Source organism: Falco peregrinus, chromosome 7 (assembly GCF_023634155.1).
Source record: "Falco peregrinus isolate bFalPer1 chromosome 7, bFalPer1.pri, whole genome shotgun sequence".
Classification (NCBI taxonomy): Eukaryota; Metazoa; Chordata; class Aves; order Falconiformes; family Falconidae; genus Falco; species Falco peregrinus.
The window spans coordinates 86281918-86307024 of NC_073727.1; the positions used below are offsets into that span (position 1 = coordinate 86281918).

Consider the following 25107-nt stretch of genomic DNA (forward strand, 5'->3'; position numbering starts at 1 on the left):
CTGGTGGAAATCGTGGTCCCTGAGGGGGAAGTTCTTGCCCAGATAGCTTGGGACATCTGCAGAGGTTTTCTCAACATTAAAGCAGAGATTGCATTGTGGATTCTGTGTGAAAATGTGGGAGCACTGCTTACAAACACTGGGTTTGGGTTGCGGGGATGCTTACTGCAAGCAGGTTCTTGTATTCTCTGCCTGCCGGCCTAGCACCTCGCTCAGAGCTGTTGTCCAGTGTGCCCACCGCACACCACTGCTGGTGTGCTGCATGCAGGTGCATTTCCCTGGCTTGCACAGGGCTCCGGCATACCAGGCCTTGAAAGGTGCTGTCGGGTAGTATTTTAAGCCATTGGAGTCAGCCACAAGAATTTGAATCTAAATCTGCTTTTTCTGGACTTTGGAGAAGAACTGCATGCCTCAGTTGCAACAGCGAACGTTACTGTTCAGGCCCACCTTTAACCGGCAGGCTGAACCCTCCGGTGCCGCGAAGTTTGCCGCCAGTTTTATGACGAAGTCAGGCCAAGGAGCGGCCACGAACTGCTCGCGCTGCGGCTGCCAGCCTCAGCCTGCGGCCCCGGGCCCGCCGAGCACCCCGCGCAGCAGCCCGGAGGCCGGGGCCGCGCCGGGCGCCCCGTCACAGCCCCGCCGGGCCGGGCGCACTGTGAGGCGCCGGAGCTGCCGGGCGGCGGGCTGCGAGCGCGGGGCATGGCGCTGAGGGCGGGCGGCGCGGCGGGGCGCCCGGCGCTGCTCCTGCTCATGTCTCTGCTCCTGCCCTCGCCGGCGGCGGGCGCCGTGAACGGCAGCAGAGCGGAGGTGGCGAAGCCCCTGGGCGGGCTCGCCGAGCCGGGTGAGGCGTCCCCGGGCGGTGTGGGCGCCCTTGGCGGGCCCTTCCCGGAGCGGGGCGGGCGGTGGGCTCTCCTCAGCCCGGCCGCCTGCCCGCTCTCTCCCCGCATGGCTTCTCCCGCAGATGGGGCTATGTCCGCTCCCGCCGAGGGGAGTTCCCCTTCGCCGCCCGGCTTCCCTCTCCGGAGGCAGGGGTGCCCGGCCGCGCCGCGGGGAGACCAGGTTTCGTGCGGAGAGCGGGCGCTCCGGGTGCGGGCAGCCGCCTTCGCCGCCGCCGGGGCGGAGCGACCCCTCCCGGGTGCCACAGGCGGGCAGCGGGAGGGGCCGGGGCCGGTTCCATGCTGTGCGGAGCCAGGCAGCAGCACAGGGACCCCTCCGGCCGGGGGTCTGGGGACGTGCTGGGGAGGCGGGGGAGGCGCCGGATCTGCCTGTTGCTCTGGTAGCCGCGGGGGTGGGCTCCGGGCCGCCGGGAGCCCCTGCAGCCCCCTCCGCCTCTGCTCGCGCAACGAACCGCACGGGGTCACGGCTCACGCGTAGTCAAGGGCAAAGCCAATTCCCCATGGAAAGATTTCCGTCCGGGGAAGCCTTCGTCCCCTGAGCTGCCCCTTGGGGTGACACTTCGGGGACGGAGCAGTGCTGCTCTCCCTCCCCACTCCACTTTGACCTTTAGGACCCCGCAAGTACTAAAGCCACAGTCCCTGGCAGGAATGAGATGCCTAGCTCAGGAGTGAGCAAGTTCCCCCAGGGTTCACAACCGTGACTTCGTGTGCTCTCTCTTTGACATTTTTGGTAGCACTTCTGCGGGCTTTTAAAGTGTTGTATCAAAATGTTCTGCATATATGCTGTGATGCGGCTTGTAATTAAAATGGTGTACAATGGCAAAGATTTCTGTTCTACATAGGTTTTACAAGGCTTCCAAATGTAGAGAGGAATACAGACTGCTTTGCTGCGCTGGTACTAATTGCAGCCCCCTGACAGGAATGTAAATGCAGTTCCTTAGCACATTCTTATCTCAGCATGTGTGGGATTTACATATATAACTCCTATTAATGCTAATGGAAGTTATATACATAATTCGTTTTGCATAGGGCTGACACTATTTTTTTTATCTGAACCCCATGCAACTAGAACCAGCCTTCTCATGTAAGTAGAAAGATCTGTAGTTTCTTGCCAGGAGCTGTCTTTAACATTTTGGTTCATTTAAAATGTACAGAGGAAATGCAAGTAAAGTAAGCAACCCAAAACTTTGTATTGTGACATTGGCACGGAAGGTTCATATAAAAAGTGTTACGCTATCCAGAGGTTTATAATTGAGTCTGATTCAGTTTCCCTCAGTTTCTTTTTGTTGCTTTTTAAAAAAAATTCATTAAATCAGAAACCAGGATTGGTGATTCCTGATCAACTTGTTCATTTAGAACAAGTCAGCTTTTAATGTTTAGGTGTGTTTAAAGTTTTATTTGGAGTATTACTTACAGTATCTTTTTTATTTAGAGCTATAGTCAGTTCATCATTATGCATCTCTGACAAAAGAGCCATGTTGTGCATTGTGGTGCTCCTGAAGCCAGAAGCATCCTGAAAGTTCATATCTTCACCTATAATTAGAAGTTTGCTTTCACTGGTTAGCAAAGTCCCTCGCCTTTTATTAGTAATATCTGAAATTTTGTATTTTGTGTCTCTGCTTGTTTCTAAAGCTTTTTTTTTTTTTTAAATTTGTGTCTGGATGGGAAATAGCAGGTTCTCCTTTCAGACCTGATGGCATCCTGCTGTGGCTACACTCAGCTTGTCACCTCAAAATTGAATTACAATAATGCCTACTTTCAGGGTAGAGGTTTGGGGCTTACCATAAGCTGATACGAATCATCAGAAATCTATTGAGTTGAGAATTAACATAATCTGAAGCTGTTTTAGTCCCCCCTCCCATTCATTTTTGCATATTTGTTTATTCTGCATAGGTGAACAAGTGCAACTCGTGTTGTACCAAGTTGAAAACAGGTATTTTTAAACAGGACTGTATTTAGACTGTAGACAGGATCTTTAAGTTCTCCTCCTCCTCTCTGCTGTGCTGTGGTAGTTGATGTTAGACAAGACAGTTGAATGACTGTCCGATATAAAAGAAGCTAAGGGAAATGTGATAGGATGTCCATGGTGGGTACCATCTTCTAAAGAAGTTGTTATTTTTATGGCTCATTAGAGATAGTTTGAGGATACACTAGCTGTTTTAAAGGTTGTCTCTGTTTTCATAGGATTTTAATCTTATCATTTTTTTCCTTATGTTTTGGCTAAAGTTGGGGGTTTTATCATTCAACTGGATAGCTACTGTTTAAGGATTGTTGTGCATACGCTAGAAGACTGTTCTGACAAGCACAGCTTATATGCTGAAGTAAATGTCAAAACCATAGAGACAGTTAGAGATAACAGGAGAGTAAGATTTTGATGGCTTATTTATAATGTTGGGGAAAAGAGTTCAGTATCAGCGTATTATTGTGGAGAATGCACCATGCTGCTGTAGTCTAAATCCTTTACAATGGAGAAATAAAGGTTTTATATTTGTGTATCACTGACTGCAAGAAAAATGGATCCATTCCTTTCAACCTGAGAAATTTAAAGTTTTGGATAGTGTGTGAAAAATGTAAATGTTACTCAGAGATTTAGTAGCAAGAAGTGATATATAAACTTGCATTGCTGCACAGAAATAACATTTTGTAAACATAAATCTTGAATATAAAAAACTGAGAGACAGTGAAAGCAAACTTTACATTGGTGAGTATTTGTTATCAGAAAAAAATAATCTGAGTAGGAGGGACTGGCAGTGCAGACTTGCAAAAGCAGTCATAGTGACTTTCTCTTTGCATTTGGAAGAATTGAAAAGACCTATTGCTTATTTAATGAATAATTTCCAAAGGAGTTTCACTAAGTTAGTTTCTCTATAAAACAGTTACTGTATCTCAGCATCCTTATAAACAAACATTCAAATTGCATGCTATTAGGAATAAAATATATAATCCAGATTTGAATCCCAGATGGAGATGAGAACCTTTTGCTTTTGTACATTCTGTGAAACCCATTTTGTAACCTCAAAGTACCATTAAAAAATGGAAGGAACCCAATCACAGTGATTAAAACCCTAGTATCTAATTAAAATACTGTACCTGGTTGACTCATCTTTGTGCTGGCTGTCTAAACTTGACCTTGAAGTGTGATGGGGAAAAAAATCATGTGGGAAGGCATACATTAGCCAGAAAGAACAAGGAAATGAGTTAACTGAATATTGTTTCATGAAAATTTTTCTTAACTCTTTTCAGGGAGGACCTATTATTTGTGTAGAACCTAGACACTGCACTTCCCAGAGCATTCAGTAGGCTAATTTAGCATCATAGTCTGCTTTAGAAGAAAATTACGGCTTTTTTCCTTTTAAAGAATCATCTTAAGGTTTAAACATGAATGCTATTCAGACTGGATTTTATGATAAATTTTTCGTAAATGTCTTGTTTTTCTCATCTAGTTAGTGAAAGAAAAAATGTTGGCAAATTTCACATTTCAACTAAAAAGTAGCAGAGATTTCAAGGAGTGGGTTTCCCATCAATTGGGAATTTCCACCCCTGTCATTGTATTAGAGATGTAACTTTAGACTTTGTGTTCAGGTCTGGATGCCACTGTGTCCGCAGAAGTAGAATATGGAGCATGCACTGTTACATGTGGTAAGTAGCAAAGCAGATGAATAAAACATATTGTCATTTGTTTTTTGGGGAAAAAAAAAGTGCTAACTGTAGCAATTTAGCAGTTGTAATTTGCTTGCCCTTGTTCACCTCTCATTGGTTTCAATTGCCAATAACTATAATTAACAAAAACAATCAGGCTGATTGTCATTAGGAGTTTAGGTCAGATCTGTTGTTTTATTAATTTCACAGCCTGCAAGCTCCTATTTTAAACCAGTTCCCTACGTTTATTGGCACATGAGCTGCCTTCCCCAAAGTAACAATTTTCGCTATTTGTGAACATCTGTGAGATGTTCAGAAGATGAAAGATCTTCTGATGCTTCTCACAGATGTCTTCCCACATACAATATTGCCAAAAAATTGCTTGCCTGCAGTAGCCTGTTCTGTATTCCACATTTATACAATTTATAAATTGTGTGATGGCAAGAAGAGGTATCATTTTGGAGTAGGAAGGGAGAGAGGAAAGATGAGATGAGCTTTAAGAAGACATCTCTGTGTTTGGGGTGATGATAGAAACTGCTCTGAGGTGGTAATTTTATTGCTTAGGAAGCAGCCTTGAATCAGAAATGCTATTAATTTTTTTCTGAACAAATTCAGCTTCTCATAAGACCACAGAGAAAAGTGAGGTTTTGCCCCCATCAATCTGATGTTTTCTAGAGTATGCCTTTTTTTCCCTCAGTCACTTTTTCATATGCTAGAACTTCCTTAATCCCCTCCTGTTTCACATCTTAGGACAATATGGGTCTAAAAGATTTTTTCCTTCTACATACTTTAATATTTCTCTTTCTTCACTTCATAATGTCAAATCTGCTTATATGTTCTGTATATTGATACTGTATATGTATCCCCATACTCTTAGTAACCTCACTTGCTCTGATGCACACATCTTTTGGATATAAGAAACTGCTCTTGATGTCCCATCCCTCTAGCAGATGTCTTAAATGTTCTGTATTTCCAGGGAGTTTCACTAAATTTTGTCTTGGTTTTATCTTTGGTCCCTCAGAGTTAATGTTCTGGTGGGTTAACTATGGCTAGATGCCAGGTGTCTACCAAGCCACTCGATCACTCGCCTCCTCAGTGGGACATGGGGAAAAATAAGATGAAAAAGTTGTGGGTCGAGATAAAGGCATTTTAATAAAGAAAAGCAAAGCCTGTGCACAGAAGCAAAGGAAACAAACAAACAAAATTATTCTCTGCTTCCCATCAGCAGGTGATGTCCAGCCACTTGCTATGACGTAGGGCCTCAGTATTTGTAGTGGCTAATATGAAGACCAAGATATCGTATGGTATGGAATATCACGTTCATCAGTTTGGGTCGGATGTCTTGGCTGTGTCCCCTTCCAGCCTCTTGCCCACTCCCAGCCTACTGGTCTTTGGAGGGGGTGCGAAGAGACAGCCTCGATGCTGTGGGAACACTGTTCGGCAGTAGCCAAAACATCAGTGTGTTATCAACGCTATTCCAGCTACAAATACAAAGCACAGCACTATAAGAGATGCTATAGGGAACATTAATTCCATCCCAGCCAGACCCAATACAATATGTTTAACCACTTTAATTCTGAAAATTATATGATCTTGCTGAAGAATCAGGAAAGGAAAGCTCTAACAAAAAAGACAAAGGCATCATCTCATATCTGGAGTTCAGATCATGTTCATAGCCTTCATTCTAGTCTGAGCTATTCAGTGCATGGCATGTTTACCCTAGACTTCAGGAGAGCAGACTTTTGCCTCTTCAGGGATCTACTTAGTAGAGTACCATGGGGTTAAGCCCTGGAGGGAAGAGGGGCCCAAGGAAGCTGGTTAATGTTCAAGGATCATCTCCTCCAACTCAGGAGCGGTGCATCCCAGCAAGAAGTCAGGCAAAAGCACCAGGAGGCCTGCATGGATGAAGAAGGAGCTCCTGGACAAACTCAACACAAAAAAGGAAGCTTACAGGGGGTGGAAGCAAGGACAGGTAGCCTGGGAGGAATACAGAGAAATTGAGTAGCCAGGGATCAGGTTAGAAAAGCTGAAGTCCTGATAGAATTAAATCTTACCAGGGACATGAAGGGTGACAAGAAAAACTTCTATAGATACCTTGGTGATGAAAGGAAGACTAGGGAAAGAGTGGGCCCTTTCTGGGAGGAAACGGGAGACATGGTTACCCAGGACATGGAGAAGGCTGAGGTACTCAGTCACTTTTTTGCCTCAGTCTTCACTGGCAAGTGCTCTGGCCACACCACCCAAGTCACAGAAGGCAAAGGCAGGGACTGGGAGAATGAACTCCCCACTGTAGAAGGTCAGGTTCAAGACCATCTAAGGAACCTCAAGGTGCATAAGTCCATGGAACCTGATGAGATGCATCTGTGGGTCCTGAGGGAACTGGCAGATGAAGTGGCTAAGCCACTATCCATCGAATTGAGAAGTCATGGCAGTCCAGTGAAGTTCCCACTGACTGGAAAAGGGGAATCATAATCCCCATTTTTAAAAAGGGAGAAAAGAAAGACCTGGGGAACTACAGGCTAGTGAGTCTCACCTCTGTACCCAGCAAGATCATGGAGCAGATCTTCCTGGAAACTATGCTAAGGCACATGGAAAATAAGGATGCCATTAGTGACAGCCAGCATGGCTTCACTAAGGGCAAATCATGCCTGACAGTTTGGTGGCCGCCTATGATGGGGTTACAGCGGATAAGTGAAGAGCCACTGACATCATCTACTGGACTTGTGCAAAGCTTTTGACACTGTCCTGCACAACATCCTTGTCTCTAAATTGGAGAGACATGGATTTGATGGATGGACAACATGGTAGATAAGGAATCGGCTGTATGATCACACTCAAAAAGCTGCGGTCAATGGCTTGATGTCCAAGTGGAGACTGGTGATGAGTGGCATTCCTCAGGGGTTGGGATTGTGAGCAGTGTTGTTTAACATTTTTGTCAGTGACATGGACACTGGGATTGAGTACACCCTCAGCAAGTTTGCCAGTGACACCAAGCTGTGTGGAGCAGTCAACATGCTAGAAGGAAGGGATGCCATCCAGAGGGACCTTGACAGGCTTGAGAGGGAGGCCTGTGTGAACCTCATGAAGTTCAACAAGGCCAAATGCAAAGGCCTACACATTGATTGGGCCAATCCCAAGCACAAATACAGGCTGGGTGGAGAATGGATTTGGAGCAGCCCTGAGAAGAAGGATTTGGGGTTGTTGGTTAACAAGGAGCTCAACATGGCCTGAAAATGTGTGTTTGCAGCCCAGAAAGCCAACTGTGTCCTGGGCTGCATCAAAAGAAGTGTGACCACCAGGTCGAGGGAGCTGATTATCCCCCTCTGCGCCACTCTCATGAGACCCCACCTGGAGTCCTGCATCCAGCTCTGGGGTCCCCAGGAGAAGGACATAGACCTCTTGGACTCAGTTCAGAGGAGGGCCATGAAGGTGATCATAGGGCTGGAATGCCTATGAAGACAGGCCGAGAGAGGTGAGGTTGCTCAGCCTGGAGAAAAGAAGGCTCCAGGGAAGCTTTGTAGCAACCTTCCAGTACCTAAAGGGGGCCTACAGGAAAGCTTGGGGGGGACTTTTTACAAGGGCATGTAGTGATAGGACAAGGAGTAATGGTTTTAAACTGAAAGAGGGTAGATTTAGATTAGATACTAGGAAGAAATTCTTTACTGTGATGGTGGTGAGGCACTGGCACAGGCTGCCCAGAGCAGCTGTGGGTGCCCCATCCCTGGGAGTGCTCAGGGCCAGGCTGGACGGGGCTTGGAGCAACCTGGTCTGGTGGAAGGTGTCCCTGTGCGTGGCAAGGGAGTTGGAACTGGGTGATCTTTAAGATCCCTTCCAACCCAAACCACTCTGTGATTCTGTGATTTTACATTTGTTGTTCCGGTAAAGCTGTAAGCTCTTTGTCTCCTTCACAGTCCTTATCCTCTAGATCCATCTATCAAGTCTTTTATTATTTCTTGCTTTCTGAAATGACTCAGTTTTCTTAATTTTTTCCCAGTAATGCTGTGGCTCAGATCCATTGCTCCTGTAGTCATAGTCCACGTTTACAGAGGCATTAAAGCGTAATTAAAACATATTTAATGATACCTTGTCATACTTGCCTCAGTTTTGCCATACTCTCTTTGTGGTCTAATTGTTTTGGCCACTCTTACCTCTCGATTTCTCTTGTATTGCTAAGTATCCAGTTCTTTGTGGATCATCTTTCTTTACCACTTCTGCCCCAGTCTATTAATTTACATTTCTCTATGGTGAATTTAATTTAGGTAATTTATTTTACTGCATTGTGGCCAGTTTTCTGTTAGGTTAACTTGTATGACTTGTTGAAGTTAAGACTTCATTTGTTAAGCATCTCAGGAGATTAATTTCATCAGCTTTGGCAGCTACTAAGAAGAGGTGGGGAAAGGAAACATGGGAATGAAAGGAAAAGCTGTCCAAAAGGAAGAGGCAGAGGAGTACCAAAAGAACTTGTAGGTGTAATTAAAAGGGTTTTTTTCATGAACCCTTTTGAGTACGATATACTTTTCACATTTTATTATTCCCATAGATAAGACATGGTGAGATGTTTCCTGATGAATGTGACTACAGTTAGCCCAGTACCCAGTCTTTTGGCTTTTCATAGGCTTCCTGTCTTTTTTGTTAGCTAAAAAAACTAGATGTCACTGAAGAAAGAGGAATGCCTTTAATAAAAATGTCAGTTCACTGCCATTTACACCTCTGTCTCTCTGCATCATGAGATGAGACATTCTCTGGAGAGGAGAACAATCCTTGTTTTGTGTCATTTTCAGTAAGTGGTGTTGTCTCCCTCTGTCACTTGAAGTTCTGTTTCACAAGCTACATGATATCTCTGAGACATTCTGAAATCCATTGGTTTATATAATACGCATTTAAGGAAGGCAGATGCATCATAAATGCAATGCTCAAACCAATTTCCTATTTATTATTCTCCTGCAAGGGAGGGTTAACTTTCTCTTTCTATGCCTATTAGTAAACAAAATGCTTCTGGAAAAATGGCAAAACCTTCAGTGTTTACTGGGCCTAAACACATTATTCCTGCCTCCCCCACAAGCTATGTCATTCCAATGAACTGTGTACACACTGTTTGGCAAAAACAGTTATAGCACTTGTTTTGAATTTGTTCGTAATTGTTAAAACGAGGATGTTCCCATTGAAATCCTGATAGTGAGAGTGAACAGCTTTTTGCTTCCTTGAACATTGTGTAGGAATTCTCCTTAACTTTACATGTTTGAAATAGGTTCCCTCCCGTTCTTTGTCTTCAGTGCGACCCTCCATGTTGCAGGTGGAGTCCAGGTGGACAACACTTGATTTCACGTGTTTGTCGTGAGAAGCCCCATGTTACCGTCCACCAGCCTCTGTTCTCTGAGAGGCTTCATTCCGGAGGCTGTTGGTGGTATTCCTGTATCCCTCACTGTTGGTCCCTGTTAGGTAGCTTCAGACTCCCCAGTCCTAGTGCCAGGAGGTTTTTCGTGCCTTCAGTTTCTGTTGCCCTTGGTGGGAGTTGAAGACACTCAGTCACGAGACTGGAGGCAGGCTGAGTCGGCAGTCTGTACAGTGTTCTCTGTGCCATCTGATTCGAGCATTTAAAGGCCAGGAGCCTGAGTGCTTTGGTAGTTAAAGTGAATTAATGGTTTTTCAGAACATAGATTAGTTTCTTTTCAAATGCTTTTTCTGTAAGAAAAGTTTTGAATTAATATTCAATTCTTTTGATGACACATGATGACTCTAAGAATCTCAGTTCCTGGTGTGCAGTGTCTGACAGAAGTAGATGTTGTCATGAAATCTTAGATACCAACATGGGATAGCTTTAGCAGGCACTCTGAGAACATCTGTTTTGCCTGGTATTTGGTAGATACATATTAACATCCAGGATAAAGAAAGAGAAAGAAAAACAGAGTATGAAGGAAATGAAGAAATTCAGAGTGAAAGATTTTTTTTTGCCCCTCATAGGTATTGGCATTCGGGAAGTTCTGTTAACCCGTGGATGCCCTGGGACTGAAGCAAAATGTCTTGTCCGTGTGGAGGAATGTCGGGGGCCAGTAGACTGTGGATGTAAGTGGAACACTGTGATACGGTAATCTAGAGTAAATATGTTGATTCAAAGGAAACATCCTTATTCTCTGTTAGCATGGTGGAAGTGGAATAAAATGATTGCATTCCACCCTCTAATCACCCTGTTAAAAAATCCGGTAATGTTTCAGGGTTCATTTCTGTACTGATGTGTGCTGGATTTCAAGTTCCTGTAAAATACTGTTTTTCTGCTGTGTACTTGGTTCCAGACATTAGACCAAGCAAAAAGTATTTTAAGCAATTTTAAGGGAAAGCATAATTTCCAAGTAACATTCAGTGGTTTACAGAATTATGAACTTTATGATCTATACAGAGATGTATTTAATTAAGTAATGATGTACCTAATTTAAAATTCCTCCTATAGGGGGAATACCAATTTCTGAGGGCCTTGCCTGTGTGAAGATGCCTTGTATTTCTATACCTCCTGAAAATCGATTTACATATGTTTGGAAGATGTTAATTCCAAGCAAGGTGAGTAACTGAATCCCACTTTGTGCACAAAAATTGCGTACTGCATGCATTTACCACATGCTCCAGCTGAATTGTTCAGACTTCTGGGCAGATTATTTCCTTTGTTGTCATAATGCAAATAAGCCCTGATTTCTGACTGGAAAGTTGGTAATAGAAGGACTCACAAAGCTTTGCTTCTTTATGCAGCTTCACTTTCCTCTGCATGTGAGGGAAATAATTTTAAAGAGCAATGTTTACTGTTACTTCAGGAAAATGGGGCATAGTGGCTGGTGAGCATATACATATCTCAGCAAGTCACAACCACGTTGCCCTTCCCAGTTGTTTGCGTAGGAGATGCTGAAGAGGTGGTGGAATTTTCCCAGGGGCCAAGAGATCCTGACAGGTTGAAAGCTGTTGGAGTATAATAAGACTTTTCTGTGCGTCTGACACAATGCAAGTCATCTTTGCAGATCTATGTGAAAAATTGCAAACACCACCCCCCCCCCCTTTTTTTTTTTCTTCTCTTTTATATATGGCTAGACACCACACATTCTTCCCAATGATTCAGCTATTATGGAAGTTTGCAGAGGTACCCATTCAGTTACTTTCCAGTGTGAAACTCAAGAAAATGGAATTATAATTGCCTCTGTAAAATACACAGTCTACGCAACAACTGGTAAGTTCACAGAGATGCTTACAGTCTTGTAGTGATTTGGCCTTGTGTTTTTTATGTAGTACTCAGTCTTCGTAAGATTGCATGTCACTGGCAGTATATAGGTAGCAGCTTGTGCACTGTGGTAATGACTGTCATGAAATGCAGGCCAATAAAAGAGACATATAAAAGGAAATGACAGAATGAGAATGAAAAGGTTCCTTGTGGTAGGAATGAGTATTTTCTTTATCCTTTGTAAAACTTCAAGCTAAAATTAGGTTTTCCTATTACCTGCTTATTTTTTACTGCACCCAGGTTGGTTAACATAGGGTACTTTTTGCCTCACTAAACCACATAGCACCAGCAGCACGGGCTGTGCACTTAAGTTTCCTTTCCACTTCTACACTGAAGCAGGAAAACAATCTTTTGGGTTTGTCTTTTAGTAGTCATCTGGAATTTGCTTATACACAATGGATTTAGCAAATTTTAACATGAAGAAGAATGCATCATAAACCATTTCCCCAGTACTATCTACTTACCCCCTCTGCTAATGGGATTTTTGCTGACTTCGTCAGGAAAGGTAGCAGTGTGCTGATTTTCTCAAACCATGAGAACAGCACACGGAAGCTCAATCTTTCCCAATCAGAGAAAGTGTGAAATTGCCTTGCTCATCAAAATGTAAAGTTTTTCCTGAAATAATGTAGATTTAGGTCTTAGGCAAAAATATGGCAGACTAGAAAGAAATCCTTGGAGATACTCCTCCCCAGGTTTCTCCCTTTCATGTTGTTTACCCAGGTAAAACTGTGTGGCCTGGGAATCCTGCTTTTTTTCCTTTCTCTTCAGTAAGATAGGCTATTTCCTGTATATCTATTGAGGTCCTTTCTGCTATTGTACACTAACATGGAATTTGTTTATTCACTTTCTAAATCCATCTGGCAGTCACAAAACACCGAAAGCTGTTTTCTTTTTTCCTTCTCCCACTATTCAGTCTCTACATGCCTTTTTGTACAGAGCAAACTTCCTTTTTGAGACCTGAATTAGCGTAGCACATAATCTGTTTTAGGTTTAAGCATGCAAGTGGTTCCATTGACTTGAGTAGGTGAGTCATCAATAGGACGACTCACACACTTGTGTTTAAGCTGTGACTGAGTAGTGTTGGTGAAAAGTGGTCAGATGAAACACGTCCAACAGACCTAGCCACTGAGAACCTCTTACAAGGACTGAGATTTATTGAGTTAGAAAATATTTAGGACTGTACAAAAATCTGAGGAAGACAAGCTGTAAGGTTTACTAAGTAGCCTAAAAGGAATGGATTGTTCTGCTTAGTGCCAGATCAGCATCCTTTGGCTTTGTACAGAGGTGTGCAGATGCCCAAAAGAGTTTCTGGGTTTTGCTTACCCAGGAGTGGCATTGTTTGGACTTGAGAAATTACTAACTCTGAATTAGATACATAGAAGAAGTTAATTAGTTTAAGTTTTGGTTGAGAATGTACCAGATCTAGTTTTGCTCACTGTGGATGATCAGAAGTCTAGCCAGATCAGGATTTGCAACAGGATTGGGAGGAAATGAGAAAGATCCTTCTGACAGCATCAGTGGATGCGGCGAGACTCCTTGTGTTTGGATGTCGATTTTCTTAGCTGCTGCCTTATATTTTGCAGAGCTGCTCTGTTCATCTGTGTTGTTCAGACTCTGGAAAGGGGTAACATTTCTGCCCATGGTACAACGATGCCTGTCCCAGTTCCTTATTAAAAGACATTTTGAAATGAGGGTTGGGGAATTTGAGACAAGTTTATCACCCCCGTCAAGTAAGATGGCTTCTCTATCTACTCCAGAAAATCTAAGTCTTTCCTTTGAGTGAACATCTTTTTCTTTGCCGTTTATCTATCCGGTCTCCAAGCTGAAATGTAAAGAGCAGAATCAAAATCAGTATCAGAAATAGGACAAAAATTTCCCCTTTCAGGTAATCTACAGGACTGAACTAGATTTTTTTTGAGCATCCAAAATTGGCTACAGAGATTCCTAGTCAGCCGAAGCTGGACAGGTGTGGTGGGCTGACCCTGGCTGGCTGCCAGCCCCACACAGGTGGGTCAGAGAATCATAAAATTGCTTAGGTTGGAGAAGACCTTTAAGATCATCAGGTCCAACCCTTAACCTAGCACTGCCAAGTCCACCACTAAACCACGTCCTTAAGTGATGAGTCTCACAGAGGCCACCTTGCAGCCCTTCACTGCCTGGGCACTGGCACCTAGTACTGCAGTCCAAACTGTCTGTGGGGAGAGGGTCTTGTGTATGTTTTGGGAGGTGTCTTTGAACCAGATGCATGGACAAATTGGTTTTAGTCAGGAAAAGAGTAGGTCCTTTCTATTGCCTCCTAAATTACTTTTTTTTTTTTTAATCCAACTGAGGGGATTCAGACGATCTCTGTGCCTCAGTCAAGTCAATAAGCTTATGTATTTCATCTTTCTCATCACCTAGATCACTCCTTTCACTATTCCACAGAGATACATTTCTTCATGCTGGGACTACAGGACACGGCAGGGGAAGCGAAAACGTGTTTGCTCCATGGTTGGCCTTTCTTGTTGGCACTTTCCTAGAGAGAAAGCCTTGAAGTTGTCAACAGAGCTAAAAATTATCAAGGTAGCTGACAAAGGGCAAATATGTTTGCTTTTGTCTCATCCTTCCTTCTTTTTCTAGTGCTCTGATGTTTCACCCATGTGAACAGCAGCAACCAGATTCAGCAACACCACCTACAAGCCTGGCCCCAAAGACACTACTTGAAAATACATAGTGTGACACTTTCTGCTTCAGATTTTGAGGCATGTGAGGTGGGAGGAGGGAAGACGTGTTGCAAAAGGGCAGATAAAACCTCACAGGACTTTGTGTGTATTTGCCATGTGGCAAAACTTCGTATGAGTTAATTTTAAATCTATGCACACAGAACTTCCATGTGTCCTTTACCAGTGATCACTGTGCTTCTCAGTGACCTTTTGACGAGCAGTCATAATGGTATTTTTGCATAAGTGAGGTTTTTTTCATAATTTGGCTCTTTCTTTGGTTTTCAGAACTGTTCAGACCTATGGGTTCTCTTTGTCTTTTATAGCAAGAGAACAGGGGGAAAAAAAGTATTTTATTCTCATCCAAAATTACTGGAATCTATGCAAGGAAAATCCCATCTTCTAATAACTGACTTTTCTATATTTCCTTTTTACTAAATCACTACCCTGAAACACTGAAGAATGTTTGTTTCGCACTCCCACCTGTTGTGTTGTTCGGCGTTTTGTAAAGACTTTGGAACTGGAAGGTGGTTTATTCATATGTACTAATAATAGTTCTGTGAGGAGGGAGGACTCTGCAAGGGAGGAATGCAAGAACAGAGAACGATCCTCATTAGGATGCTATTTGAAGGGTGTCAGCCTACTGAGATCCCAGCTGTGCTCCAAGCTCCACGCTTCTCATGAGTGAGAGAGAGAGTTGGGGTGTGTGTCTAGTGGCACTTCTGTGGAGAAGATGGAGGCAATAGCGTTTCTGTGTTTCAGAGGCCATTCTAGCCCACATCTCTCTTCATTTCCTGCTGATGACTTCAGTGCCAGAGCCTCCCTGAGACAGAAAAGTCACATCTCTGTAACTGGCTACTGTACAAACATGCAATCAGCATGGCCATGTTGTCCTTGCATTTGCACAGAAATGAAATGGGGAACCCCCGTACTCAAGATTAACAGCCTGGATCTCCTCCATGTGTTGCAACCCTACTGTCTCATTAGCATATATCCATCCATTTTTGATACACAGAAAAAGGCTTATAGATAATCTAGAAGGAAAACAAAAAAGCTATGCATCACCATTATATTAAGGGGAAATAAAACAGTCTGCAGAGGCAAAATCTCATTCCTTTCTGCCAAACTGATACATACTTTCTGGATCTGCAAAGTGGTGGAAAGAACTGCTGTTGGCTGCTGGACCATATAAACAATTGGTTGAGCGCTGGCTTGTAAATGGAGCACTGCTGTACAGTCAACATCATGGTCTAGGAGGAACTCCAGCTCAGTGAAAAACCCAGGGGTAGAGGAGGATAAAGAGGAACAGTGCTACTGGCAGAAGAACTGGGTTTCCTTTGGACAGAAATGGTGCTGAAAAAGCAGGTGTTCCACTTCTTGATGTACATGATTTACATTATTATGAATCTGTTTCTTATTAAAGAAATTACTGAATGGAATGCAGAGACAGAATTTGTATTGCTGATATTTTCTGGAGGGAAATGCTAGCAGTGGCAACAGATGCTTCTGAATGTATTTGGATTTAAGAAATTAAGGGGGAGAGGGTTCCATAAAGGCAGAGGACAGTCCAGAGATGCACTGCACTGCACAGAAATCAAAACAGCTTTGTTGAACTGTGGTGTACAATGCAAATACAGTTGCTGGGCCACACCACAGCAAAGTATGTGTTGCTAACCTGCTCTGGTGCTTGGTGGGAAGGAGGTATGTGATGTATCTCTTTCAGCCCAAATAAGAAAGCAGTAACTTTCTAAGGTCCTGTTGTTCTGATGGCACAAAGAAGGTTAAAAAGCTGCCAAGCTTCTTAGCAGCAGGTAGTGACCATACAGGTGATGCTTTTGTTTCCTTTAATCCAGCCTGTTGTCCCTGCATTGGCATAGCAGATAGAGACTGGGGTAGGAGTGTGCACTGCTTGGACCATTTGAGCTGTTGGAAAGGCTTCCGTAAGTCATGACCAGCACTGGGACCACACAAACTCTGGGGTTTCTGCCACAGGGCTGGCCTCAAATCAGCAAGCCCTGGTGGAAGTTAATTTTTTTTTTTTAATTTCAAATTTGAGCGTTCTTTCTTTTCCTTCCTTCCTGTCTTGTTCAGACTTACATAAGTAAATGGATCTTCATAGGTTAGATCCAACAGTGCCTACAATCTATCTGCAGTATCCCAGCCTTGCATTTCATTGAAGTGCATTCCTTTTTTAATAAACATGAATATAAATAATTAACAGGTAAGGTAAGAATGCCATGCTTTCAGTAAGGGTTGGAGGCAATCTGCTTGAAACTGTGAGATATGTTATCAATCTCTTTTTTTTTTTTTTTAATAGTGGAATGCACAGTTTTAGGGATCGTTTTACAATGTAATTTGGGAATATATATGATAGTGGTTTTTTTGGTCATTCTTTGTAGTGAAGTAGTCCACAGACCCAGAGTGGGCTGTGGACTTCAAGTTGAAAGCAATTGAACTAGACTTCACATGTTTCAGAAAAGATTTGCTCTTCCTATTTTTATAAATACCTCTTTGTAACCTTAACTGTAAGCTGAGGATGTTTTTAAGGCACATTCTGACTGTGGCAAAATTTTCACTTACTAATTGGGAGTGTTGCCTGGACTTTAAGAGTGCAGTCAGCACTTAGAAGTGCACCTGATGTGAATCAATCTTTGCTTATTGTGAACCAGCTTACTGGGAAGCTGCTTTCCTGTCTGCTTCCTGCTTGCATTTTAAACACGTGTGTTTACTTGGAATGCATACCCTCTGTATTATCAGGTTGTCTCTTGGGCAGTTCTGGTTCTTGGCTACTGGAAGAATTTCTTGCCTAGGAAGAAAACTTGAGTAGACTAGCTGTGGATGACATAAAACTTGCTTTTCTCTTCAGCAGGCTCCTGTTACAGCCCGTAAACAGGGATATTCTTAGAGTTCTAAGTTTACATCTAATATATTACATTAATGAAATTACAAAATCAATTATAATTTTCATTAACCTCTCTTCCCCACACCTTCATGTAATTCTAAAAAGACACAGTCCAGTGATGTCAGTTAGCTTAAAAGTGAATGGCTTTACATTGTATAAAAACCCCAGCATTCAGACTTATTATGTATGATACTCTCAGCCAGTTCACCATTCTTACCTGTCCTATATCTTGCAGAAAGATCAGGAGAATCATATAGATGAGCTGTGGTGTAAGAATATCAGAATGAAAATTCTGTGATGCAGAAGGGTGAAACCCAAATGATGTGATGGAAGAGTTGCTTAGATACTACAGTGATGACAGTGGCACAGGTCTTTATATAGAAGTAGAAATGAAGTAGAAATAGAAATGGGTTTCCTGCAGTCATTCTGCTACACAGAATTCCTACCAGTGTGAACATGAATCTTGCATACCAGTCAGCAATGAGATTGCACCTTATAGTTTTAGAAACTGCATGAGGGAAAATGAAAAATTAGAGTTGGCTCATGTAAAATTGCCAAAGTTGGAGGGATCTGGCAAGATGCCTAATGGTTCATTGATTTTGGTTGAATGTGGCTGAACAAATAAGGTCAAATAAATTTCAGAACAAGGTGACTGGGTTTGATTTCCAGGCATTTCTTTATCCACTGTCAAAAAACAGATGGAGGAAGTTGGTTACCATCTTCAGCATTTTTCACTCTTCCTGGGTTGGTTGTTAGAGTCACCTCCTAACCGTCACGTCTGGTCTTAGAGAGACAGCCTGAGTAATGGCAAGGCCCTCAGTTTCCTTAGGTGAATGGTTGAACAGGCTGCAGTATTACAAAATGCATTTTTACTTGATGTCCTTGCTACATTTTCATTTCTCAGCTTCATGCAGCTGCTCCTCTCTCTGTATTTCTGGGCCATGCAGAACAGCTCCTTTCCACGCTTAGTGGTTATTTGCTTTAAATAAAGGCTTTGCAGACCTAGATAGAGACAGGGAACTGAAAAGCGGCACTTAAGTCCTTGAATCTGGTCTTTTGTTAGCATACTCTCTTTTGGCTTCATTATTATCATTATGACTGCAGCAATTACCATTGTTAGAATTCTTCTGTAGCACGGTGGTACCTTGATGTCTCAGCCCTGGGTGATGGAGCACCTGGTACCAGGCACAAAACAAAGAAGTCAGCCTGCCTCGAGTGGCAGACAGGCTGTGGTATTTCTTCTGTCTTTATCGTTCATGTGTCTTACATGAACATGTCTTGAAATCTTAACATTAAGGCATTTCTTAAAGCAAAAATATTGTTATATTAGTCATTCTTAACATGTACCAAATAGATACTTTCCCATTTTTATTTTTGCCTTGTCTTTAGGAATTGCAGTTCTTTGTGTTTCACAGCTGTTAAGTGACATGTATCCCCCACTCCACACCTTGATCTCTGTTTCTTTGCATCTTCCTTGGTTAGATAGGCCTTTGCAAAGAAGGTATAAAATGTCACTATTCTAACTTTTGCTGATACAGTAAAAGCCTGAAGGCTGTGAAAGATGTCAGATAGTAAATAATCAAGCCCTGCTCCTTTTCATCCTGTCCATCAGATTAAATGCCTGATTCCTTTGACAATTTGAACATAACAGTGACCATGTATTTCTTTTCTTCAGAGATACAAGCAAAAAAATCTAGGAGAATAGAAACAGAGCAATCAAGGAGAACAAGAGATGCCATCCTGGTCTTTTGCCTGGTAACTGGAACCATTGTGACTGTTGGTGTGATCTTTGCCGTGATCTTTATGATTCTTCACTGGTAGGTGGACAGTATACAATATGTTTTACATTTTATTTGATCAAAATATGGTATTACTGATGACAAACATGACAAGTTTCTCTGTAGTTTAATATTTGTATTGTCAGTAAAGAAAACAGGAACAAGCTTCTGGAGACTGGAAAGAAGTGCTTTGCAAAGCAGTTACAGTGATGGTGGGTGGGAAGGGAACGACTCATATTAGAGATCACTTAAGCAAACTAGACACCCACAAATCCATGGGCCCTGATGAGGTGCACCCCTAAGTGCTGAGGGAGCTGGCAGATGTTATTGCTAAGCCACTGTCACTTTTTGAAGGGTCATGGAGAACAGGAGAGACGCCCGAGGACTGGAGGAAAGCCAATGTCACTCCAGTCTTCAAAAGGGGCAAAAAGGAGGACACAGAAAACTACAGGCTGTTCAGCCTCACCTTCATCCCTGGATAGGTGATGGAACAGCTCATCATGGAGGTCATGTCTAAGCATATGCTGGAAAATAAGGTTATCAGGAGTAGTCAACATGGATTCATCAAGGGGAAATCATGCCTGACCAACCTGATAGCCTTCTGCGATAGAATGACTGTCTGGGTAGACGAGGGGAGAGCGGTGGATGTTGTCTCCCTTGACCTCAGCAAGGCTTTTGACACTGTCTACGGTAACATCCTCACACGTAAACTCAGGAAGCGTGGACTGGATGAGTGGGCAGTGAGGTGGACAGAGAACTGGCTGAAGGGCAGAGCTCAGAGGATTGTGGTCAGTGGTATAGAGTCTAGCTGGAGGCCTGTAGCTAGTGGTGTTCCTCAGGGGTCAGTACTGACTCCAGTCCTGTTCAACTTAGTCATCAATGACCTGGATGGAGGGACAGAGTGTGCCCTCAGCAAGTTTGCTGATGGTACAAAGCTGGGAGAAGTGGCTGATACACCAGGAGGTTGGGCTGCCAGAGAAACCTGCACAGGCTGGAGAGCTGGGTGGAGAGGAACCTGATGAAGTTCAATAAAGGCAAGTGTAAGGTCCTGCACCTGGGGAGGGACAACCCCATGCACCAGCACAGCCCAGGGGTGACCTGCTGGAAGGCAGCTCTGCGGAGAAGGGCCTGGGGGTTCTGGGGGACAGCAAGCTGCCCACGAGCCAGCTGTGTGTCCTGGTGGCCAAGAAGGCCCATGGGACCCTGGGGGGCGTTGGGAGCAGCGTGGCCAGCAGGTCAGGGGAGCTGATCCTCCCCCCTCTGCTCTGCCCTGGTAGGCCACACCTGGAGTGCTGTGTCCAGTCCTGGGCTCCCCAGTTCAAGAGAGACAGGGAACTGCTGGAGAGGGCCCAGCAGAGGGATATGAAGGTGATGAGGGGACTGGAGCATCTCCTGTACGAGGGAAGGCTGAGAGAGCTGGGGCTGTGTATCCTGGAGAAGGCTGGGAGGGGATCTGGTCAATGTCTACAGATACCTTAAGGGTGAGTGTCCAGAGGACGGGGCCAGGCTCCTTGCAGTGGTGCCCAGGACAGGACAAGGGGCAACGGGCACAAACGGCAACACAAGAGGTTCCACCTGAATATGAGGAAGAACTTCTTTACCCTGATGGTGACAGAGCACTGGGACAGGCTGCCCAGAGAGGCTGTGGAGTCTCCTTTGGAGACATTCAAAACCTGCCTGGATGTGACTGTGCAACCTGCTCTGTGTGAAGCTGCTTTAGCAGGGGGTTGGGCTAGATGACCTCCCTTCCAACCCTGACCATTCTGTGATTCTGTGATTCAAAGCAATTTATGGAAACTTACTTGAAGGTATGTTTTTGTTTAATTCTTTTTTCCATTTCAGGGGTCTTATAAAATATATTTGGAAATCAAAATTTGGACAAGACAACCAAGAGAAGTTGGCCCACAAAAGATCACTGTGTAACATGGACTAAATAGCCCCCCTAAGGGTCTGCATTGGCCTTTCAAGGAACTGGAGTCTCCACCTGTAGCTACAGTGTTCTCACCATCTGCATTAGCTATAATAGAAGTGTCAAAGCCCTCACTCACCAAGTATGAAGTGCAAAAGTCCTTCCAGGACTTGCATAATAAATAGAAAAAAAATGGATTACAAAGAAATGTGATACAAAGAAGATTAAAATATGTTTGATATACTGGTTTTAAGAAGTACGTTTTATAGTTCATTCACTGTCTTTGATTTCCAGTAAGTCTGACATTTAAGAAGTCTTAATTTTGTGACGATATTAATCTAGACTAGATGAAACCAGACATATAGTTTAGGCAGAGACCATTTTTTGTAAAGTGCTCCTCATCTCCCTGGTGATCTTCAAGCATAGCACCTACTATGTAATCACTATAATCCAGTTTCTTCTTGACACGTGGAGGGATACATAATGGTAGGGAAGGTCATTAAAAGTTGCTTCATAAGTTTAATTAATTTTTTACCTGCACATTTGTGCTTGTAACCATTTCTGCCATCAAGGGGACCAAACTATGTGAACAGAAGAGTAGGGTCAGACCAAGGATTCATCTACCTCTGTAATCACATCAGTGGATGAAAAAAAAGGATGTCTAGGGGAGAGTACAAAAACAAGACAAGGCTGTATGATGTTCCACATGTATTCCTCCAGCTTCCAGGCATTTGCAGATTTTCTAAAACAGATGCAACTTCTAAGCAGTTAGCAATCTTGCATGGATTTCTTTTCCATGGCTTTGTTCAATGTCCCCTTGTACCTGTGTAAGCTTCTGTCCCATAAAACATCCTAGGGCAAGGAGATCCATAGCACAACCACATCTTTTGTGCAGCTTGAACCCACCTCCTTCTAGCTTCATTTGACCACCTTACTTCTTGAAAAGGCAGTGAGCTGCCAGGCCACACTGTCCTCTCCCCTTCAGGGATCATATTCTTTTTGGAATGAAAAGTGCAAGAGTACATAGTGATTCTTCATCGTGAAACCATATCATACCTCTGATCATCCTTTCTGAGCTTCTCTAACCCTCCTCCATTACATGACAGTCTTGTTTATGAAGGTGCTTTCTGTTGGTGTACATAAACATTGTTTGATGCAGATAAAAAACCTGAGTGGATGACATGTTGAAAAATGGACTGTGGACTGATTAAAATGTTTAATAGATTTTATAATTAAGATTTTCTCTTGAGTATTGTAAAAGCTCTGAAAAGAGGCCAAATATTGAGCACTCCAGGGTAGAGAATGCTTCTCAGTAAAGAACATTGTGAAAAAATGGCAAAAAAATAGATTGGAGGTAGTAACTCATCCTCTCAAAGAATTCCTGTTCTCTTCAGATCCTCTGTTGCTGCAGATGTTCTAACTGCACCATCTGCACATCCTTAAAAAAGCATTATCATATTTTTCAGAGATACATCATTTTGTTTGCTGTTTAGTGAAACGATCATTTACATTTTTGCAAATAAAACATCATACTAAAAAATGACATGCACTTAATTCTATAAAAATATCTTTTTTAAAAAAGGAAATGATATTTTTGGTAACACTATCATTAACTATGTCATCTTATAGCATTTGGTGGACAAACTTAAAAGTCTTGCAACATTAAGAAGAAAATGCATAGAGCAGGAAAAAGCAGACAATAAATTCTGCAGTTCACAAAACTAGCTTACACATTCAAGGTGAGTTTTTGATTCTGTGCAACAATCAAAGACAGCATATTGTGGTGAGTCTGGGATTAGGTCTGGAATGCTGCTCTTAAAAACAGACCCAAACCAGTTGTTATTACTCAGGAAAATGTTTCCACTGAAAGTATGGTAAATATGAAGCACTGCCATCGGCTCTATGATTGACTTCTGAACTCCTGCTTTCGTGTTGTGATTAGGGTGTAGTGTAACTGAAAGAGAGGGAACTAGGATATTCTTTTCCATAATGATGCAAAGGTGTACTAATACACAACCATTTTGTATTTTAATAACATTTGCAAAGAACCTCCAGACTTGTTTGGGTTGATATTTTGAAGGTTTTAAATTTCCATGGTCTGCTGGAAAACCCAGCAAAAAGTGATAGGTAACATAAGCAGAGTAGTTCAGAAAATGAAATTCAGGAACAGCTGAACTAATCCGTACTGGTAAGTGTGGGGGTTCTTAGGGTAGGTCAAGGAGGCTTTGTTCTTTTGGCTTATATTTTGCAAAATATGATTATCTGCTGCTTTTTTTGTTCTCTTACAGCTCCTTAAAGCTATGTACAAAACAGGAAAAAAATTGCTAGAAAATTTGATGCAAAAACTGTAGCATAAAACACAGAAGAGTGCCTTACTGCTCAACAGATAGGGCAAACAGGCTGTTCTGTTGCTGAAGCTGCAATCAGAAACTCCAAGAAGTGAGGAAATTCCTGAAGTTGGTAGTTACTCTGTCCAAGCAGCCATCACACAACCACTGTATTATCATCTTCTCATTCTAAATATAAACTTGAATGAGTTGCTCTTTGTACTAGATGCAGTATAACACACATAGGAAGTGCAAAATTATTATCTTAGCACAACTGTCCCTGACTTTTGATGCCATAATCTGAATAATATACCTGTTGGTTTGGTAAGAGGGTGGACAGCCATGACAGTCAGGTAAAGGGCATCCAGAAATAAGTGTTTCAGTTAGCTTAAGTATTTTTAAAGAGAGAAAGAATATGTTGCAATCTTCTTGAACACTTCTAGCAAGAAGTGTTCACCATCTAGAATATATAACTGTACTTGGTGTAACTCCTTTTATCTGCAGTGCCTGAGAAATGTAAAGAATTTTCATTGTTACTTTCTGGTAGTGGGTTAATTAAAAGAATCAACAGGAGTTTCTCCTTTTCTGTAGATTTAACTACAATGTTTTTATCTCCTTCTGCTTGCTGACTGCAGTGGAAACATTATCTCTACTGATCACCCCAAGGTACAGAAGTATTCTTATTCTGAGACCTTAGGCATGTGCCCAACTCCTGTTTAAGCCAGTGGTATTTAAATTCTTGAAGTGAGAATCTGCTGCATTTCTAAGGGGAGAAACACGGAAGAACTATAAGAAGGGACAAAGGTCACATAAAAATGTTTTCATGATCACGGGAGCCTACAAGAGCTTTTGGCCAATGCAGGTTAGGCAGCCTCTCTAGCCCGCTCTGGCAAGTGTGATCTGTACAGAAATCCTAGCACTGTGGGAGCCGGATACCCTCCTACACCACACCTTGGATGGCCATCAAGCTCAGTTCATCTGCCAGGAGACCTTTTCACCTGCCTTTGCTGTACAGAGCCTTCCACTATCTCCTCCCACTACTCCAGCTGCTGAATCTGGGATACAGGGGCCGGAGTGAAGGTGAAAATCTCATCATGCTTAAATTTAAGCTTGTGCTTACATTCTTTCCTGAGCTAAGATGTCCTCGTACATGTGTTTAAGTGATTTCCAGAATCGGGGCCAAAATGACCGTGTCATTCCTTGCTTTCATTTGCTTTGCATTGTCTAATGTTGCAACACGATCTTGTGGGTTTCAATTTAATAGTATTTTAATTGTTTCCCCAGTATTCTTTCATCTTCCCTTTCTTCTTCTTCTTAAAGAAAAATCTTTTTGGAATGCATATCTTGCCTGTATATGATCCACTATCTATCTCAGGAAATTTAGGATGCATTTATATAGTTATTTAAGTCTTGATGTGTGTGCAGTTTCATTTATGTATGGTCTAATAGTATATACCATAGAAATGAATTTTTTTTCTTTGACAGGTTTACTGGCTCTTTTTGGAAATAAAAATTTTATGGTGAATTGCAGAGATTTTCATTATTTTTTTATAACTTCGTTTAGTCAAACACACTTAAAAAAATAATAAGTACTCATGATTTTTCTTTCTTTGCTGCTATGCAAAAGAGAGAGTTTGCCACAGAAGTATGGGTCATTTTTTAACCTGATGCTCTATAAAATAAAATAAAGAAATGCTAGTTG

General features: G+C 42.6%; 1 protein-coding gene across 1 annotated transcript; it reads left to right on the plus strand.

The window, feature by feature from the left end:
• The first annotated feature begins 685 nt into the window (after positions 1-685).
• On the plus strand, positions 686-24882 carry SPACA1 (sperm acrosome associated 1). Its single transcript, XM_055811270.1, has 7 exons — positions 686-838; positions 4476-4532; positions 10494-10595; positions 10978-11084; positions 11604-11739; positions 19067-19208; positions 21012-24882. The coding sequence occupies exons 1-7, from the start codon at positions 697-699 to the stop codon at positions 21100-21102; spliced, it is 777 nt and encodes a 258-aa protein (XP_055667245.1). The 5' UTR covers positions 686-696; the 3' UTR covers positions 21103-24882.
• Positions 24883-25107: the final 225 nt, after the last annotated feature.